The 22,421-nt window shown below is 35.1% G+C and overlaps 1 protein-coding gene across 4 annotated transcripts; it reads right to left on the bottom strand.

Annotated features, from left to right (window-relative positions):
• Nucleotides 1–5,021: 5,021 nt before the first annotated feature.
• On the bottom strand, nucleotides 5,022–16,189 carry tank (TRAF family member-associated NFKB activator). Of its 4 annotated transcripts, XM_066687691.1 has the most exons (10): nucleotides 16,017–16,189; nucleotides 15,259–15,548; nucleotides 14,329–14,470; nucleotides 12,357–12,468; nucleotides 11,664–11,797; nucleotides 11,482–11,580; nucleotides 10,088–10,170; nucleotides 9,861–9,982; nucleotides 9,118–9,512; nucleotides 5,022–6,067 (listed from the first exon to the last, which is right to left on the bottom strand). In XM_066687691.1, the coding sequence occupies exons 3-10, from the start codon at nucleotides 14,425–14,427 to the stop codon at nucleotides 5,897–5,899; spliced, it is 1,215 nt and encodes a 404-aa protein (XP_066543788.1). In that variant the 5' UTR covers nucleotides 14,428–14,470; nucleotides 15,259–15,548; nucleotides 16,017–16,189; the 3' UTR covers nucleotides 5,022–5,896. The 4 variants fall into 4 exon arrangements, with proteins under 4 accessions (XP_066543788.1, XP_066543790.1, XP_066543789.1 ...); XM_066687693.1 differs by lacking the exon at nucleotides 11,482–11,580; XM_066687692.1 differs by lacking the exon at nucleotides 15,259–15,548.
• Between the last annotated feature and the right edge of the window lie 6,232 nt (nucleotides 16,190–22,421).

The raw sequence follows: 22,421 nt of genomic DNA, 5'->3' as shown, positions 1-22,421 counted from the left end.
TAGTTTGGCTAAAATGACTTAAATGTAACTCAATTAACTCAATATTGTCAACATTTGCTTTAAATGAGACAGAAAAATGCATGTATAAGGTTTTGATATATAACTATATAGATATTGATATACATTCCAATGTAGGTAATATACAAATAGTTCCTGTATCCTAAACCTCACTACAGTATACATATTTCCCATACCTAGCTATACTGGCTATACTGGAATACTGGAGTAAAAAGAATTAGTCATACTGTATAAAACATTAATACAAATATGTGGATTTAAAATAATCACGTGAATAGAGGTAGCTTGCATGTTCTGATAAAAACTGTAATGCACGGGCTATTATTAGTGTCTGCTGCAGACATGTCTTGGGGAATAGTCATACACAGTTGAGACGTTAAAAAGAATCTGCAGAGAAATATTTCATTTATTAATCATTTCCATATTTTAGTGTGAAGTGAGATAGGGTCATACCCCTGAAGCAAAACCCACAGAGATCTTTTGGATCATCCGTATGCAAGAAAAAGCTGTAACATAACCTTAAAATATGTCCAAATTCTCCTTTCTGCTGTGCCTTCCTGAACTGGTGACTTACTATTTTTCTGAACTCCAATGCTAGTATCTACAAGGAAGCATGGCTGATTAGCATGCAGTAATGATTGTGAGCTGGGCTCCATTGTTTTAACACCTCCCCTCTCCTCCGCGCCAATCTGTCACCGTTCAGCAGGCGAGCGCTGCCGCAAATGCTGCTCTCCACAAATGAGATGGATAATTAGTTGCCCTGCACGAATGCTGCACTCTTCTCACCCCTGATTGCTATCACCTTTTTGCTCCTGGCAATTTTGACACCTCGTAATCAGCCTGCTGCTTCTCCCTTTCAATCCTTATTCCTCTTTTTTTTTTTTCAAATGCTTTTCCCAGTGTACCTGCTGCAGAAGACAAAACCACACAGAACAACAAGATGGCTTCTATAGCAAAAATGAGTAGCCACAGGGTATGAAACATTGGACTCCTGAGAGTTAAATTCTTTCAAGTTTTTTTTTTCTTCTTCTTTTCTCCTAACATTATTTTATTAACAAGTAAACATATAAAAGAAAAAAAAATGGGCCCGGTAACTGTCAGTGCAGCTTTTCCATTCCAAATAACGAGCAATGACAGTATAATTATGTACAAGCAGCTGTCGATGATTCCAGAGAGAACATGAAGCAGTCTGTGCAAGGTTTACCAGCATATCTCTTCCACAGATTTTGAAACAAAAAGTGTTAGGGTGATCAAATATTTTGTATATTTTAAAAAATTGTAACATTTTAAGAGGAAAAGCCCAACACCTGGGTAGAACATTGAGGGAAACATGAGCAATTTGGCAGTTTTTTCTGATAAAAGTTCAGTGCTATGTATCGGGTAGCTCATATCATACACCGAGATGCAAAATAAACAGCGACGTAAATTAAATTCAAACACGTGTTTTGTTAACATTTTGTGTTTCCTTTGAGGAATTTGTTTCAGAAAATGTGTTGTGTTCAGTTGTGTAAAGCGCTATTTTCTCCTGAAGTCGGCTTTGATTAATTTGTTGACAAAATGCATGTGTGAATAACAGGCACTTCATTTGATAGTCTGCATATAAAAGTCAAACTAACAGAAAACAAAGACCATTAGAGGCTTTTCTCTTACATTATGTTCAGTTTGTCTCATTTCACAGTTAAAATAAACCAGTTCCATGTGTCAAGCTATTTTAGACAAGTGTGATCCCAGAGGAATTCATAAATACGATTGTAATAAGCCTGTATCGGATCCTTCGATGCCACTTGGAATTTCCTAGCAAATGAGAAATAATGTGTTTCTTCCTCATAAATAATCAATTCAGATTTTCACACATCATGTACCTTATATTTCCTTCTAAGTTAAACCTGATATATCTTTTTACTAATTAGGGCCTATTTCAAAATGTAGTTTTGTGGTATATATTTATACACAAAGAATACATGTAGGTTAGTATTAGCAAGTGTAAAAACATATTTTATCAGTCCACTAGATCGATCTGTAGTTTATTCTTATGAAATGCATCATGATTTTATCATGAAAGTTTTGAAAACTAAATAAAAAATCGAATTTATTAAGATGATAAAGGTATCTCATGGCCAAAGAAATTACATTATCATGAAAACTCCCTTGTTGTTTCAGTTTGATATAAACTTATATTCATAAACTTATTTCTTGGACTAATTAAATATTTACATGTACATTTGGATTTGGGGTTGTGCAACGTATTTAAGAATGTAATTGGCAAACAATTTTCATCTGCTAGCAATACGTCTTGCAGTGCATTAGCACACTATGTTTCAGATTTATGTTATACAAAAAATAGTCAAGATGTTGTAACAGAGGGTTTCAATTTCCCTATATTAAAAAAATACTTTGTAAAAATAATGGTAATTACAAGCAGCATGTCAAAATTATTTCTAAAATCTGTTGGGAAGGATTATGATGTTCATAATAATAATCATCCTCGTAACAATAATTAAAGTAATGACAAAACCCTAATTAATCTTGAAGAATTAATATTGTAAGGATTCATTTTATTTATATGTTTTTCTTGACATTAATATGTGCCCAGTAGCCAGCTGGCTGTCTCTGTTGTGTTGTTTGTGCCTCACTGGATGGTTCTTTATTTTTGTAGTCTGTTTCTCTTAACGGCTCTCAGTACAAATTTGAGTCTATGAATTGTCTGTACCCTGAAGCTTGAGTAATACACAAAGCAGAACTAATAAAATAACCAGTTAGCAATCTTCACACCAGCTCATCGACATAGCACAAGTGTTACAAACCCACATTAAAGGGGCTGCAAGGTCTTCTCCACATGATGCTGTGTTTAAATAAATGATCCTTTTTATAACACATCATCTTGCAAGTTTGTGAAAATTATTCAATTTGTTTGCAATGCTGTTAATAAACATACTCCTTAATCAAATAGTGGTTACAGGCAAGATGTTAAAACATACAATTTGTTAACTAATTTGTTGCCTTGTCTCTAGCTTTAAAAAATCACAATGCTGATATTCCCTTTCATCTTGCACACGGAACTTATTTCAAACAATTCCCAAAGGAAAATATCGATATCCATTATAATTTTAAATTAATATCCAATAGCCATGCATAGCTTAAACCAAACATTTATATTTGTTATATCTATGTCTCTTTAGTTATGACTAATTTACAATATCAGGCCAGAATTTTTTTACTTCAACACAGATTTGTCCCTCAGGTTCAGTGACAGTGACAGAAATAGGTCTCTGTGGTTTCCTCCTGCTTCAGCTTTCCAGGTAATCTCAAAGGTATTCAATGGGACTGGAATCAGGACTCTGGTGCTATTCTCCTTAGGCTTATATTATATTCACAGCTTGGTGGTATGGTATTGTAATAATAGGAGCCTTCTCAGTAAAGTTATACTACTGTCAGAGGGAAGCTTGTCCCATTACTTTGGTTAACAAAGGGTGTGTGTTTGCATACATGATGCAACACAGGTTTTGAATTATCATGAAGACAAAATAATCAAACAATAATAATATATTGATAGGGCCAGGGCTATGCAGAAAACAGATGTTTCCAAATAATTTCCTTTAAGTCTTGTTCTTAACTGATGTAATTCAAAATAAAGCATAAATTAACACTAATAGTCATTACATGGAAACACGGGGAACAAAGCATTGGCATGTTAGTGTAGCATCATCTGTACATGGTTAAATCTCACAAAGTGTTGATCCTATACCATACAATTTGCAATAAATCTTTATTTACAATATTTTCCTGTGCACATTGGAGGTCCAACAATTGTTAATTAGATGGTGTCATGTTGCTAAATAATGGTGTATTCTGGTAGTCGTGACAGACAAATGCTCAATTTCCAAAGTACTCTCCCAAGTCCCAAAGATGGCTAACGTGACTAATCTATTTGTGTCAATTCAAAACTTTGTGCAAAACATTGAGGTGAAGAACACGCGGTCATCATTGGGCTGATTCAAATTGTTTAATTAGCCTTCATGTAAAACCGACACACGGTTAAAAGACACACATAATGGTGCTATTTAATAACGTAACCTACTTTGAATCTAAATTTCAGCTAAGAAACAGACAGTTCAGGATCAGTTTTGCACAGCCCTTTCAAGGACCCAAGACCAAAGTTAGACCCATTATTCAAAAATGGCACGTTTAGGATGAGTAGCATCTAAGAGTTCCATTCTAAATTGTAAAGTAGATATAATTGTCTTTATGCTCCTGAGAAATATCTCAATGATGATGACTACTTTTGGGGTGACAATGCTATGGTCCATGGTGCTGCACCCTTGTACACATTTGGTTTGCAGAGTTTCAGTCACTAGAACCCTGGCCATCAGAGTTACCACATCTCCCTCTGAAATGGCCGAGTGCGAGATGTGTTATAACGTACTGTGCAGATGTGTAGCCAAATACCATCTGTGGTGCACATGCATAGCCCGTTGCCACCTACTCAAGAAGCTGGAGATTGGACTGCTGGAAATATGGGGTAAAATCAACTTTGTGGAATCCATGTGCATTCTAATAATCATAATTATGGCACAGTGATTGTACACACACACACACTCCTAAATACTTAAAATGTGACAATAATGTTAAATCAATCTGTTTCATATTCCAAAATAGAATGCATGACTATGACTTTAAAACAAAAAATGTTATGTTTTCAAAAGAACCATATGCTTCTTTTAAAGTTTTGTGGTATATGAAAATTAAGCATTCTTTCGCATTCTCTAGAATGCATGTACAATACAGCTGGTTCAATATAAAAACAAGTTATCTTAATTGAACAATTAGGAGTTCAATAATGCTTCAATGCCTTTTATATGATAATTCACATTAACAGTATTACGTATACTTAATATGGTTGCTATAAAATGATTTGCAATTTAGAATTTTTAGTTTTAGTTGCATTGCTCTATACACACCTTTCACAAATTTGTAAAATAAAAAAATAATTTGGCATACGTCTCTGATTTCATGATACGAGTTTATTGACTGACATAAAATGCTTGAGATGTTTTGTTGCCACACCAGCAAGTCTTATGGGGTGCATGGAACATAAACATAAGATAAGGATTCATATATATGTACAAATATATAATTTAAATAATGCAGAAATGCAAGCCTTAATTAATTAAATACCCATTCTTATATTTATCAACTTCATTTGATATTAAATCCTTGTTTTATATAGACAATCAGAAAACAGTGTGGACAGTTATATAATTTCTAATAAATATATGAAGACAGCACACAAGAATGGGTTATACATTTGTAAATTAAAGTACAAAACCAAAAACTGTCCTAACATTAACAATCATACTTTATTGTATGCTACACATATAATGCTTTACCATGTTAAGCACGTTCATGAACACAGCTGGATGAATCCATGTTTTCAAACAACTAAATGCTAAGAAATTATCATGAGCTTAAAGCAAAAAAAATATTTGGTCCAAAATAAAAACACATTTATACTATGTTAGATACATAGTACTTTACAATGCTGAAAATATTAAAGCACTGTTTTACTACACAGCATTCCTTTTGAAGAACAATAAAACAAAAAGGCAGCTTTTAAACCACCATTTTGTTTAATGTAGATGTCTACTTTCTTGCTCTGCTGTTGAGAAACATGGGAAACTCAATCCTAAAAGGAAAATAAGCTGCTTTCAGGAAACTGGTTGAGATACATGTAAATAGCTACTGAACCCATAAACATACACATGCTTCCAGTCTCAGAAAAGATCAAATATATATATATATATATATATATATATATATATATATAAAACAACAAAAACAACAACAACAACAAACTTTCAGGTATCCAAGTGTCCACTAATTAGAATCCATTACTTGCTTTATTTTGAAAGTGTGAATTAAGATGTCTATAAAAGGTTCCTTCTGGAAGGATGGCATCACAGAAGGCACAATTTTCAGGACTTTTATTCTGCTCAGGGTCAGCACAGGCTGCCTGGGCTTGGTCTTCACAGGCCTCAGGGCTCCAGTCAGGCTGCAGGGAAAGGGGGAAAAAAGGTTACGCTTAGTTGAAGATTTATTTTGTCAGTATAAATACTTTTACATGCAAGACGCAGAGATAGTCATCTGAATACTTGTATGCTTTGCAAATTGCCAATATCCAAATATATATACAGTCAGAAAAATATACTTAACATACAGGAATTTAAAAGTCACATTTTGCTCCTAACAGCTGTTTACTTATTTAAGTAAACAATATAGTCTATACAATTACTATACATAACAGTTACTTAGATACTCACTATCAATATGACAGTATAGTTCTTCTATGGCTATTGATTTCCCTACCAGCAGTGTCTATCTTTGCTCAGGACAGTATCAAAAGGACAGAAAAGTGGATAGCAATTGTAAAATCTTCAAATTAAGCATATTTTTAGTTATGTTACAAATGTCACATCTTCACACTACACTATTCAACAAATGCATCCTTCTTTATTATTATTATTTTTTTTAAAGATAGGCACCTTTATTTAAATTATTATGAAATAGGTGAGAGGGTGCTGCCTTCAGCAAGGAACTTTACCCAGACTGTTCCGGTAAAACCCAGCTGTATAAAATCAGTACCCTTGGAAGTCACTAAATGAGAAGTGAGCTAAATACATTTCAAGTACTATTATTAATAGGTTTATCATGATGACTTCACAATATCGCCTTGATATTGGCCTGTTCAAGCAACAAATCAGTTGGAGTGATAGCATAGCAACGGCATTGCAGTGCACATGTATGTTTGGAGAAGCAACCCTGAAGCTACTGCTACTGAAGCAAATATTTGCATAAGGACATGTCTGGTATTTGCAGTTTACATTTTTCAGTGTTTCTCCAAAAGCCACATAAAATTCTGCATTGCTTTTGAGCAGATATGCGAGAAGTTTGCCATTTCTAACAAGCAACAATCTTTACTTTCAGTAGTCGCCTTCATAACCCTGGATGCGGCCTGGAACTTACAAGAATTTAAGACAATGCTTAATGATTTCAGTGTTAACTTGAACACAGCTATTAAAACTATGTTTGAAAGATTTTTAAACAAGTTGACACATAAAAGAAAACCCATACCCCCCCATCCACCCACTCATATATATTTGTAGAACAATGTAGGTTGGTTAAACTACACTGTTCACTATATCGTAATTTATTCAACAAAGGTTGTCTCTATTCTTCATATTGTCAAATCAAAGCCCTCAATTAAGACAAAACAGAGAAATTTAAACCGAAAGCACTCGTTTCCATCATTGATAAATCATTATAATTATGGTAAATCTTACTGTAATTAATGAAAAAATAATATCCACTGATTTACTGTAGCGTTCAATTTGTGTGTGTTACTCAGTGTATAACAACCACATTTCATAATCTTGAATTTGTAATCATGATCCTTACTAATATGTAGAGCCTGAAACCGCATAATATTTAGCACCAAAAAAAAAACGTATCTTCCACCTAATATTTATTAACATTGGAGATCATTTGGAGGCCAGACACAGATACAAAAATAAATGTGACACAGACTGGCTGTCAGCAATGTGGGTTAGATTTTGAGGCACAAAGAGCTGAATCATGTAACAGAAAAAATATTTTACAAATATAATGAGCAAACTCACAATCAAACAGTATTGATACACAAATGTATTCAGTCTATATTGGTTGCATCTATTTTAGTATTCACAAAATCAATGAAGTTTATACATATTTATATTGTCCATCCTGTTTTTTTTAACGCGGTTTCAAACACACTGTAAGTAGCCACAAAGTGCAGTTAGTGAATACTGCAAAATTCATACTGAGTTCAACTAGGTGTGAAAAACAACACAGAGGGTATTTATAAATTGTACTTGCCTTTAGAAAGTTAATGACCATGAATATCACCTGACATTAGAAGCCTCTCTTTATATTTATTACATAAACATATATAATAGCTGTCCATAATGAAGATACTCATGTTTGACAACCTGCACAGAAAAATATGGTACCATTGCTGTGCGGTGGAATTTCATTAGAGGAAAAGTTCCCAAGCAATCTTCACAAGATTGTTTACCATGTAGACCTAATTTTATATATAGCATAATGAGAACAAATAACATTGTCACTGCATAACAACTAGTGTTTTCGATGTGACCCATTATCTTTTCATAACAGAGGAGTCTTCAACACATTATTATCAGCAAAAATGTCAATTATCTAACCCCCTGCCCCATGCTGTGTGACGGCTCAACACCAATCCCTTTTCATTTTTTTTTAAGCAGCATACTTCACCATAAACTTGTAATCACATACCAGCTGTTTCATTTATTTTTATACAGTTTGTATGGTACAATGCAGGGTGCCAGATTCTGAAAAAACAGATACACAATACAACTAGTAAAAGAACAATCAAGAGAGATTATAAGAGAAGAAACGAACATGTAACAAGTAATGTAATCGAATGTGTGTTTCACAGCTCCACAGGACCTCCACTAGTTATAAACGAAATAGCATAATTTAGTTCGCTAAGTCTCTTACCAGTACAGCTGTGATAAAGCAATGCCTGAGAAGATAATGTACACAGAGGTTCATCTACATGTAAAGACATTTTGTGTTTATCTGCAGTCATCATCAACACTCCCTTTATGGGCTGATGATGAACTAAAATGTAAACAGTGAAATATCAGGGCAATTCTACTGTTACTTGCCACGCAGTTCACATTTTCTATCAACCACACTGCCTTATATCCACCATAGTATGGACAAAAATCTGTTGACAATACAAAAATTGTACCACTCAGAAAAGCATGTGGACCTTTCCAGTAAAAAGACACCCCGGACTGTAAGATTAAATCAGAATCTAAATCTGAGTTGAGACCCTGGGTTTTGTGAAATTTCTAGAGCACAATATTTGGAGCCTATCGTATTTGTCACTTCTCTGTCACTGTTTTGCTTATTACACACATTTGTGTATTTTATTTTCAATCCTGATTATATTCAGTGTAACCTGATACCTTAAACATATCCAAGAGCAAGCAGGAGGTACCAAATTATATTACTGCTTACCTGCTGTGGTCCCCGAACACCCTTGTGCATCATGATTGATGGGGAAGCTGTCTGAGTTTCTGTGAATGTGTATTCAGTGGGAAATTCCAAAGTCTGTTTGACAGTCACCTTTGGGAGGCTGGAAGTGAAAACATGGTCTTTTGTTCCTAGTGCAAAATCTTTTCTTTCTGGTGCACTGTTAAGGAAGTCATAGTCACTGTCTGTTGGTGGAAACTTGATACTCAGTTTGGAAAAGGACTTCTCGTAATCCCCATCATCTGGGCTAACTCCTCGGGACGTGATAGAGGCGGAGGATAACTCTTTATCCGAGTCGGACTTTGTGGCCGATGTCAAAGGTCCTTCTGCTTGTTCAACTGTTATATCAGTGCACTGAATCGGCATGGAAAACTCGGGTTCTGAAAAATACAAATTGTATTTAAAGTATGCAATTTAAGGCTGTAGCTGTGAGTTGTGGGCAATATATATAAAACTATAAAAAAAAAAAAAAAAACGTATTTTGGATACGTTTACATTAGGGTTGCTATTCTGTTGTTTAATTATTAAATTCCTTTTAATGATACCTCTCGAATTATTTTAATAATCTGGTCTAATTACATCATATCAGAACACCAACTGACAAAGATGACATGGTACTAATATTATAATATACACATACAGGATATACATAACTGTACTATTTTTTTTACATTAAAATGTGTATAAACAATATCAAGCAATGTTACAAATTCAAACTGTGTCATTACCCTCTGCTGCGTTACCCTCTCCTGTACATAATCTGTTCAGATGATCTTTTTGTTTCCTTGTCAAAGACCGAATCTCCAGGAATTTACCCTGGAGCTCCTGAAAAGCCTCCAGAACTTCTTTACTGAAAGTTTGATGAAAAAGAAGAAGATTCATGAGAAAATGCATGTTAAATCAGCATTAATGAATCTAAAATCATCATCTTGCGTTCTGGGTAAGAATTACATACCTTTCCTCAGCAGTCATTCCAGGTAATGAAAAGGGTACAGCTTGTGCCACTACCAGCTCTGCAGTTTTCATGTTTTCCTTCAACTAAAGAAAGGAGTATTTCAAGAATTTAATTTCAAATAGAAAATGCAAGCTATATAAGAGAGCATTAAAATAATAATTGTACACCTCAGACAAAAAATGAATTATAACACTATAACTATAATTATAACAAGATTATAACACTATTTTCATATGATTCACAGGATTTCATTGGAAATCTTGTGAAATTCGAATTCCAGAGAATGGGCAATTAATCCAATTGATTTTGATCGAACTATTACTTTATTATATTTCAATTACCTAAGTCAAACTTCAACTAAAACAATCAATTAGGGTCAGGGTAAAACCAAGCTTTCACCCACCTGCTAGTAGAAAACAACAAACCTGTACTTTGTGTGTCAGGTGCTTTATATATTTATAACTGCTATCAAATAAAAGCGTGATATTTGGTATTAGTGGGTGGGTCAAAGTGTATATTTAATCCAGCCATAAACATAACAAATCAATGGCAAATCAAAGCACAGGTTGGGCCCTGTAGTTCAGCTACCCATGACAGTTTAGGGCCAGACCAAATTCAAACTCCGAACTACCTGTGAATCACAACGTACAAACCTGTACCCTATCACAGTAAAATTTCTTTTCAGAAGCCACTCTCTACTGCTTAAAAATGAAAATGGGTCAGTGTACATGTTTTCTCATTTGCAACTTGTGGGTGGTTCAAAGTTTGGATTTGGTCTTGGCCCACATGAAAACAAATCAGCCAGGGTATCGCTGATCTGCCGCACAACAGCAACCCCTGTGGCTGGCCGTGTTCCTGTCAGGTCACAGTTGTATCAGTGTGTCCTCTGTCCGACGCCTCAGCTCTGATGTTTGTGTGTACACAGATGGCCTGACAGGAAACGTACAGATTTATGCAGTTTTCATCTCTACTGTGCTACTACAAGTGTGGTGACGGTGAGCCAAATTGAATAAAAATGGCAACTCCAAATATTTTAAATAAAAATAACATCAAAACTAGAAAATGAATTACAATTAGATTTTTAAACTGGGATGTACATTTTATACTTCAATTAGGCTCATATTATACAATAATTTCTCACACTCATCTGTTGAAAGAGGTTTTATCCAACAGTACCACCTACTGATCAAACTATGTATTTTATTCCTCTAGGTCTTAATTAAAATACCCTCAAAAAAACAAAGTATCATTTTAATAAATCATCATGAAAATATTTCACTCTGTATTGCTTTAATGTGTATATATATATACATTTTTTTTTATTACTTTCTCTTCACTAGGGCTTACCTTTGGGTGCCCTCCAAAAAAGGGCCTGTATCAGAAGAAATACGCACCTTTTTTAAATTATTCTGTAAGCTTCTTATTTCTTCATTTTTCGAAGAAATTAGTTGCCTCAGCTTAAGGTCTTTTTTTGTAAGATCAAATATCTTTTCCTAGAAATACAGGAATAATATTATTTTATATTGCAAACATACTTTTGTGTGTTTCTAGTCAATCACTAAATATAATGGATTACCATTAAGTGTTTCTCTCTCAGTCGTGGGTTCTCGTGAAGATCACATGGTGTCAGCGCCTCGGGTTCATGTTTTCTCAGAGTGGGCAGGACATCGTCCTTGCATTCAAGTGGAAGCTCACAATCTTTCCCCATTCCTGAGAAATAAGAGCAGGGGATACCTATTACGTTTGGTTGGAAGTATTTGAAAAGTACATTACATATTTATGAAACCTATCAAATGCAAGTGCAACTCTATAATTGTATTGCTTTACTTTTAAAGAATGTGTTGCCAAAGAACCATTTGGTAGAACTGGATTTTGAAATAGCCTTGAGTTTGTCTAATCACATTTTAACAACACAGATTTGCCATCTTTGCAATAATAATAATATATTTTTTTAATGAAAATTATGGGCTCTACCTAGCTCTTAAGGAAATTAAATAATGCTGAAAAACAACTCTGATCATAGGAGAAACCCTCGGCCAAGGCTGACTCCTCCTTTTTACAAACAAATCACATTACTATCAGGGCCCACATGTGGACATTCTTCACCTGAATTACTTACATATGTATATTTGTAAATTACTTAATACTTAAAAAATAAAAGGCAGACCTACATTTCACAGACAAAACTGGAGTTATTACATCCCAAGGCATTCAAACTTTTGTATTTCAACTGACAGACTATAAAAAGCAGCAGCAGATTTTCATTCACCTTTGGAGGAGTTTCCTGCCATGTTCAGCTGGGTTTTAAGTTGTACGATTAGCTGTTTGTGGTCATGTATCTGCTGGTGGAGCTCATGGATATGTTGCTCATAAGCATCGGTCTGCAAGACAACAAACATTCTGTAAAACCATGCCAGAGCAAAGTTCCCAGTTGTAACACAAAATGTTCTTGTAAATAACAGAAACACAGAGTTTCTGAACAATACATCCAGAACACTTTGTTAGTTGCAGCTTTAATTGAATATAATGAACATTTCTATTAAGCAATTAAGTTATTGTTGGAACTAAAAACTCACCTCGCTCTGGATTTATCATGTTCATACTTATACTGGCTTGAGATACACACACACACACACACACATATACATATATACATATATATATGCAGACGGGTTACAAATTAAAGGAAAATCCTCAGTAAATGAGTAGAGGAACATAACCAATGCAAATGCCTCCAAAGAGGTGTTCTGCATGATACAATTAAGCAATTAACACCCTACCATGCTCTGTGGCATGTATACAAATGCTGAGCAGGCCCAGCTGACCTTGATTTTGGATCAAGATGGCAAGAGGAAAGAGAAGAGACTTTGAAAGAGGGGTCATTATTGGGGCACCATAGGCACTGGTCTACAGAGATGTGGAAAAAGTGATCTGGTCAGATGAGTCATCCTTCACCATATTCTCCACAAGTGGGCCACTGCATGTGTGGCGACACCAAGAGAAGGTTCAGGCCTGACTGCTGGACCCATATAGTGAGGGGGTCCGGAGGCTCTGTTATGCTGTGGGGGGCATTTTCCTGGCATGGTTTGGGTCCACTTGTCCCCTTAGAGGGAAGGGTTACTGCAAATCATTACCAAGTTATTCTGATTGATCACCTTTATCCTACGGTGAAACATTTCTATCCTGATGGTTTGACGAGTATGAAAATGATGTGAATCATATGCTATGGCCTTCGCAGTCACCAGATCTCAACCCAGTTGAACACTTATGTGAGATTTTGGACCGATGTGTTAGACAGCGCTCTAAATCATCATCAATCATCATCAATCAATCATCATCAAAACACCAAATGAGGGAATATCTTTTGGAAGAATGGTGTTCAATCCCTCCAGTAAAGTAAAGAGACTGGTAGAATCTATGCCAAGATGCATTGAAGCTGTTTTGGTGGCTCGTGGTGGGCCAATACCTTACTGAGACACTTAATGTTGGTTTTTCCTTTAATTTGTCACCCGTCGGTATATTAGAATTCTTTTTTTTTTAATTAATTCTGCAATTAAACTAAAATATTTAGCCTTCATAACTTTACTGGAAAATGATAAAACAAATAAAGGAAGGATTACATTTCAGTAGAGAGTCACAAATCCCATCCAAGAACGATATTCTGACATCATATTCTAATTAAATTATATTCTACATTGTACATTTTCTGCTAAAACACAACCCTTCTTTAACATCTGAAACCTACACATTACTAAGTTAATATTAAATATCATGTCACCAGGTAATGAAAAATAAAGCAATTCTAGGGAAATTCCAACTAGTTCAGTTTCCTGCTATTGCAAAGCTTGTGAACAGTGTTGATGGTATTTGGGAACGTTACTGCTACACATCTCTGACGGATTGTGACAGTCTTTTATTTCTCAGCGCTGGGCAGACAGCTGCTGCAGTTTCTCAGATCCCTTGCTGGTGTGTAACAAACAGACGGCATCCCCAATTCTGAGCAGGAGTAACTTGTGATTAATACACATACACACTCATAGAATATGGTACAGGATAAATATAGACCATTAGAAACGTTTAAGCGAATGGATTAATCTATTTTGCGAAACAACTGTGAGAATTGTCGTAGAGGAATTAATCTCATAATAATGACGAGCTCTGCGCACTTTACAGAGAATATTAAAATGGTACCAAGATAATTACTTCCTTAAACCCATGCAGTACACTGCCATAAATCACACCTTTTGCTGGAGCTCCTTTTTAACACTGTCTTTCTCAATGGATGCTTGACGGTAGGCATCAAAAGCCTTGTTGAGCTGGTCTGCCATTTTCCTCTCCATACCTCGTTCTTTAGTACCATTACTAATGCTTCAATCTCGGTACCTGGAATGAAAGGGAGGAATTGGCAGCATTCATGACTAACAGGAAAAGTCCATGATTTCTTGGGAGTGTCATGCTGGTTTGCAAAGTAATTACGGAAACTAAGACAGAAGACCACAAATTCGGTAAATCAGTAATCAGTAAAGCCTCTACAAAACTTAACATTATAAGGCTAAGTAGTTATGGTCAAATTCAATTAATATACATATTATGTCAAAGGAGATTTGTGCATATGACTAGAGGATTTCTGTTTCAACTGAACTAATTATTTATTAAGACTGAACTAATTAAAGGGCAGGCAGATGTTTGAACTTGTTTAAGATATTTACCTCAGAGAAATGGGTAAATATAATATAATATACATGTCTTTAACATGTATAAGTCTATATGTATAAGTATATATATGTTTTTCAGATATATTATCTACAAAAACAAAATAAATTGCCTTTAATTCACCAACTATACAAATACACAGATATTGAGTTAAATGGATATCTTGTTGGGATTGTAATGAAACATAAATTCCTTTATTGAATTAATTTGGACAGCTATGGAAGACATGGATACATGTACGATCACATTGCTTTTGAGGTGGTACCAATACTTTTTAGATGCTTATTGCTCATCTGTCATAGTATTTTAACTATTGTATTAGTTTAAACTAATGCTGGCTTAAACCAAATCACACATATACTTGACAAAGGTATTTTGCATTAATGTGTGGCCTTTGGATCGTAGCCCTTTGCTGATGCTGATTTAAAATGTTATATGGAAACCACATAGGTTCTTACCATCATTTCTTTCAATAACACGAAGGGGAAAAACACCGTGAACATAGTGCAACATACAGGATTTGAAACATGGGAATACACCATGTAAAAAGAGTGCCTGTCAAAAGTCCCCAGCCCTTTCCTCCATCACCATAATCGATACTAAAATCCTATCAGTTTCATCCTAGTCCAGTGTTCACAATGACTTCCACAGTGACTCGATCACTTATCCATGTTTGTAATGGATAAGCAGAAGCAGAAATGAAACACACAGGCGATCGGTTTGTCCAAAAGTGAATCAGGTTACATCCCTTTAAGCAATACAAATTAAAATGGTAAGAAACAACAAAAAAATCACTTTCAACGATTATAAAGACGACGGTATATTTACACTAAAGGTGCAACAGTGCAGTTCAAATAACAATGCATCGACCACAAATACAATGTATACAATGTCACATGTGAACGTGTAACTTACAGTAGGCCTTTTTGCACGTTATGCTCTAAACAAATGTAACATATATTACAACGCTTGGATCATGTGCTCATCCAAAACAACTAAGATTAAGATTAGGATGATGATTACGATTAGGATTAGGATTTATAACAATGCTTACTCTTAAAATAGCATAGATATGATAAAACCATATACACAGCTGCAGTATCAGATTCACTTCAGCATACACAAGGGGTATGTTTAAACGTATATAAAACACATAATGCCTCAGTCAAGTTACACACAAGCAGTTATTTAACGTATCTTATCAATGATACAGTACCTTACATCGAAAAGTCCCACCAAGTAGACTGCAGTTATTGAGTTAGTCTTCAAGACCAACTTTTTTCGACAGTCAGGCGAAAGGAAACAGTATATTTCACTCCAAAATGTACCAACATTTGACTTGTTTTAATGTACTGGGAACTTCCCACGGGGAATCCCCAGCGGCGCACACTTCCGCTTTGCAGAAGTATGGTCGCAGTCGTGCAGCGCAGATTCCCGAGCTTCTGCGCCCATCTGCGCTTCTCAGCCAATGGCGTCGGCGGAACTCCGCAGATCTGCGCAGAACTGCGTCATTCTGCGCCACAAGAACGCGACCTATAGACCAATCAGAGGTTGAGATGCATATACGGAAACTGGCTGTACGAGCAAATATGACATATCCAAAGCTATACTTAGATACATTGCACAATCTGTGATGTCGTTTTCTCTTCTGGAACGCTTTGGTTGTTATTCGGAATAAGGTGACTTCTTAGGTCAGTAATTATAGCAAAACATAATAATCGTATTCAGCAAAAGTCTTGCATTGGGATTTCAGTTCGGTTGCAACACTGTTGCACAATGCTGTCTATTTTGATATGATTTCTACTATTCTGCAATGCAAATGCAGTCAAACCTGCTCAGAAAGTAGACCAACCCAACCATACTGGTTACAATGTGCATACTATATCACAATGAGTAGTCGAGCTAGTAGTATCTGGTCAGTAGTCCATATTTTGTTGAGGGAGATAGCAATAATAAGGAATGGTTTTTAAGGTAAATTGATAAAATAGTACATTTCATATATTTAACAGTAACTTAATTGTAGATTATTAAAGTAAAAAAGGCCATTTGTTTATCATAATCATACAGTGTCATTAGATGACTGCTGGTGTATAAGTCATATGTGAAGTATATTTTTCAAATTTAAATGGATTGACATGTTTATTTTATCAAATATAACACTTGGATGGTAATAGACAGACAGATGGACACAGTATGCAAGTTTGTTGTACAGGACCAGTTGATTACTGAGAGAGAGAAATTGTTTTACGTGGGGACTTGATCCAAGTCTTCAAAATCATGAAAAGCATCGACCACATCAAACCAGAGGAGCTTTTCCAGTTCAGCAGGGACACACGCACCCGGGGACACAAATGGAAATTGGGCTTCAAGGCATTCAAGACAGAAAGCAGGAGACACTTCTTCACACAGAGAGTAGTCACAATCTGGAATAAACTACCCGTGATGTGGCTGAAGCTGAAAGTGATCCTTGGATCACTTAGTTATTAATGGACTCCAAACGAGCATGATGGAGCGAATGGCCTCCTCCTCCTTTGTAAACTTTCTTATGTTTTTATGTTCTTTGTACATGTTTGTAACTCAGTGTTCAGTCATATCTGACACATCACATTTTTTAAAGACATTTAAATCCTGTCTGGGAATTTCCTGTGATTTTGTTGTGATCGACTGACAGGACTTGAAACACAGTGTACGATTGAAAGGCAGACAGAAAGATATTCTGAGAGAATGGCCTGCATCTTACAATAAAAAAAATGCATTATAATAACCTACATTACAATGGATTTATTTGTATGGCCACATGAGGTTAAAAAAGATGCCACTAGATGGTGTCCCAGTCCATGTGGAATTTCAATGTCAGATTTGTGTCACCATTCTCATGAAATTAGTCAATTAAGAAAATTCTTTCAAAATTCTTTTCAATTGTTTCACTATTTAAAGCTATTTAAACCTATTGTATGTTGCCCGACATGTTAAACTATATTAATCATCATTATCATAATTATTATAGTTTAGTTATTATAATTTAAAAATATTCCAATTAGCTGGATTTCTCATGAATAAGAAAAACATAAATCAGTAATTAAAATTTCTGTGAACTTTCCTTGATATCACTGCCTTCCAAGATAACATTTTGTACTGCATTTGAGTCAGTTAGCCCAAGAGATTTAAAAGAAGATTAAAACTTAAAAAAATGTGAAAGGTTCACTCTTACCATCTGTACAATTCAGAACAGAATGCTAGGGATAGGTAACAGGTGTCTAGGCACCAGATTGTGTATCCAATGGACACTTTGCTATAACAGGTGCTCAAAATATCTTAGCAGACTTTTATCAAGTGTAGCATAAGATGTTTAATTAGTCCATTTGGGGGTTGTCTTCAGAAAAAAAAAAAGTTTCAGGTGTGATTAAAGTACCCGAAAAAAATGTTGAAAACCAAGTAAAAAATCGAAAGAGAACAGTAGAGCCATTAAATAATCATTCTATCTGCATTACAAATAAATTCAGTTGTTCATATGTGATTTGTTTTTCGCCGCCAAAACTAATTATTTCTTCATATCCTGGAGTGCCAAATTAAATATCATTTTAACCAAGAGAAAACAAGGGCTTTGTAGTGATGATGAATGAACAACCTGACAAGTCTTTTAAGTGATTTTCTGAAAAACATGATAGGGCTGTTAGGGAAATGATGGTTGGTGGTTTGATTGTTTAAATAACACATCAGTTATATCCACACTCTATCCACACCTTCTGTTTTCCTCAAAATAAACTCTCTTTCAATAAATGGACAATTTGGATGTTCTACATAGATGAGAAAACAAACTGTACGTTACAATTTTCTAGGCTTCACAAATAACAGATTAACATCTTTCTCATACTTCTCAGACAACTTGAATATGATCCATTGTGTTGTAGCCACTTCTGAATCCTGCTTCTTCTCTTGGTTGGGCGCAGTCCAGGGTGTCTTGAAGGCGATGTGTTAATACTTTTGTGAGTACTTTGTATACGATGGGAAGTAGACTCATTCTAATTAAATCAGAAGCTTCGCTGGCGTGACCTGGAAAAGAGACACTGCGCATTTTAAACAAGTGGAAATATTTTGGGGAGGCCTTCACATAAAGTCTACTTCTGCTGATTGTATGTACTGCTGTGATGCTATACATCGAGAAAAGTGGAAACGTCTTGGGGAGGCCTTTATCCAGCATGGAATGGACAAAAGCTAATGATGATGATGCTATATTGCTGTATACAAACGGATATTTGACGATAACGAATAAGATTCTATTTGTTACTGTCCTTAATCTCTGTGAATATAGCGGAACAGGAGTGACATGTGCAACCAGGTAGAAAATAGCAACACAGTAGTTTTTGTGGAAATTGTAGATGATGTAATTACTACTAAATGCATTGTTTATAAACAACATCTCTGTAAATATTTTAGTACCAGAATTTTCAGGATTTTTTTTTAGGAGTATAGCTCAGTCTGCACTTAAATATGATCTGATTTACTCGAGCACATCATACTCCTGTTTGGAATTAAAAATGAGGAAAAGACATTTAGTTTTATATTGAACAGACACATTAAATGAATACATCCTAATTACTTTTTTGGGAAGGTATTTTGTATTTTATTATTGTTTTCCTGGGTAAGCTTAAGTATTAACATCATATGATTTTCAAACAATAGGTTTTATCATTTGCATATGTAATAAGGTCTATTGAAATATTAAATATTTGAAGAAGGGCGTTGTGTTATGCATTGTACACTGCAGATCCCATGGCTGAATTAAAATAACCTGACTTACCTGCAACTCAGTACTAACCTTTGAGATGTCTATCTAGAAACCAATTAAACTGATCTGAAGAATAATTAAGCAATCAGCACATTAACGAGTGTCTAATTCAAAAATATAATTTAATAATGAGGAGCAAATTATGGTAATTCTACAACTGATGCATTTAAAGATAAAGTTTAACTCTAGGCTTGCTGCTTTAGGGGAAAATTGATGCACCTACGAATGCAAAACCCTTTCTCTGACAGATGGCACACAGCAAAACCCATCTGGTGTTTTTCACACTGATGGGAATAACTTATTTTGTACAACCTGCCATTTATCCTTGGACCAGCCTAAAAAAGCTACAATAGCTATCATCACTTCACATTCTGAAAATGCAGAGAACAAAAGGATGATTGGGGAAAACTGGAGGTGTTGACGAGCAGTAAACAAAGAAGTCCACGGTGTCATCATTTTGAAATTTGACAGAGACACTTTTGTGTAATTGCCACTGGAAAATGTGAACAACCTCACTGTAAATCTATGCCCATTCTGTATAGGATATGTAGTAATCTAATTCAGTTCCTTCACCGCGTTATGTGTGAGTGTAATAGCTGCTGCTGGATCTGAGCAAGAGTAAAATCAAATAATCTGTCAATAAATATAACATTTTATTCAGCACTGGGAGTGACAGTGGTGTGACTTTTGAGTGTCTTAGACTAAATTGACCTGACCTGAGTTATGTTTTATATATATATATATATATATATATATATATATATATATATATATATATATATATATATATACAATATATCTGCATGCAGTCTTTTTCTATTTGATTTCAGCTGGGTTTTAATAATGTCCCTGGGCTCATGTCTTTATCTGAGTAACAAGACAGTCTTTGAGCTCTATAACCTTTTGTGTATTTGACTTACAAATACAAATACTAGGTCACTAGGTGGCATCATTAAGCAAGTTATAAACTAGCACCAGATATCAAACAAATTGCAATGATATTAGGAAGTAAAATCAACAAGATCAGTTTTATTTAGTTGTTCTGGGGTTTAATGTGTAGCATAAAATGTACCAACATCTGTAGTACCTTAGTGTTTCAAAGTAATATATTTTGTTGTTGATACATAATGTGAACAATCCCAATACCTATACAGTAATACTTAACTAATTAAACACTAAGGCTTAACTTAACTATGTTATTATCAGAGGAATTTAAGAGCTGGGAAAATAGATTCAAAACTGTTGAAATGTCGCTGTTCCATTTTCTTCACCTACAATGTTATTGTAAAGCTTTCAATGTTAAAGAAAGGGTATTTAATTGCCAGTCATTAATTTATTCACAATTTTAGTAACTTTTGCAATGTACACTAGGTGGCAGCATTAAGCAAGTTATAAACTAGCACCACATATCAAATAAATTGCAATGCAATTAGGAAATAAACAAGATAAGTTTTATTTAGTTGTTTTGGGGTTTAATATGTAACCTAACATGCACCAACATCTGTAGTTTCTTAGTGTTATTCCACATAGTGTTATTCTATATTTAGCAAAACTAACTAAAACATATTGGGGGGAAAAGTATATGTATATATACAAAATAGTTTGTGATTAATTAATTGTATCATGACTTTTTTTAAAGTTGGTCAAAGAGTGCTATATGTCAAATACATTGCTGACTGTCTGGTAACAGGTGATTTACATTCTTGCATTATCGAAAGGCCTGAAATATATGCTAGGGGAGTAATACTAAAGCGTAGAGTACACTAAAAGATCAGTAATAATGAAAATCATGTTTTCTAAATGTAGAAAGCTACATTTCACAGCCCTAACTTGGCTTGTTACATGTACCAACACAGAGAAAGAATGAATGTGATTGCTCTGGAAACATTTTTTCTCAATGATGCTGAACTAAGCAAACAATTTACGTTGATATACTTTAATCATGTTTGAATAGTACAAAACGTTGGAACATCACTGACATTTCTCAGGAATCATTTCCTCATATGCAGTGGGCAGAGGGGGGCAGCACTGTATCACATGAATGCGTGTCCCAGTTTCTGAAATCCAGTGTTATTTGCAATTCTGTTTTTCTCCTTTTGCCTCTGTTGATTATTTAATCAATTACTAATTTGAAAATCATGCTCTTGGGAAATCAGAAAACATGATGTAACTGGTAAGCAAGGCCTAGTTGTACAGGGTTCAGTAGTGTTGAATCAGGATCAAACAATAACTACGCTGTACAGTGGTCAAAATGGGGGGGACTGGTGTTTGCTCAGGCCTCTTTGATGGCCAAACCGCCTAATAAAAATCTGATAGTAAGTCTGTCATTTCCTTGGATACATTCTGATGGGGAAACACAAACTGATGATGTAATCCTATGTATCTATTTATATTATAACTGCACCAACTCATGCTTATGAGCTGAATCCCAGCTGAGATATTATGTTCAACTACAAATAACATGCTGTACCCGTAGCTGATGCGCAGTGCTTTTGTTTGCTCGCCACACAGTGCAAACCTTATGGAGATTGCAATGTGTGGCGCTGCTGTGTGATGCGGAAATCAATGTACTATGTTGTCCTCTGCTGAAAAGGGAGACCAGATGCACTACTATCCCCCTGTCAGAGATGTCTCTAGGCTAGCAATTAGGCCAGAGTGCACAATTGCACGGTTAAGATACAGTTAATAATTCACTGGGCTGCATGAAAAAAGAGCAGAGTAGATATTCTGTATTGCTTACAAAGAGATCCGAAGTGGGCCTAATGACTATCAATCCTTTTAATAGTATCCCAATACATTATTTCCGGCTTGTGAGGCTTTTATATTGGTGCT

The sequence above is a fragment of the Amia ocellicauda genome, chromosome 16 (assembly GCF_036373705.1).
Source record: "Amia ocellicauda isolate fAmiCal2 chromosome 16, fAmiCal2.hap1, whole genome shotgun sequence".
In the NCBI taxonomy this organism is placed as follows: Eukaryota; Metazoa; Chordata; class Actinopteri; order Amiiformes; family Amiidae; genus Amia; species Amia ocellicauda.
Note: the sequence above shows the minus strand (reverse complement) of the source record. Positions and strands in the feature narration are given on the sequence as shown.

Coding starts and splice junctions, on each gene's coding strand:
- tank (XM_066687691.1), bottom strand. CDS start 14,427: ATGGAGAGGAAAATGGCAGACCAGCTCAACAAGGCTTTTGATGCCTAC. Junction 12,469..14,328: donor AAAAGGAGCTCCAGCAAAAG/GTGTGATTTATG, acceptor GTTGTCTTGCAG/ACCGATGCTTATGAGCAACA. Junction 9,513..9,860: donor AGAGGGTAACGCAGCAGAGG/GTAATGACACAG, acceptor TGTATTTTTCAG/AACCCGAGTTTTCCATGCCG.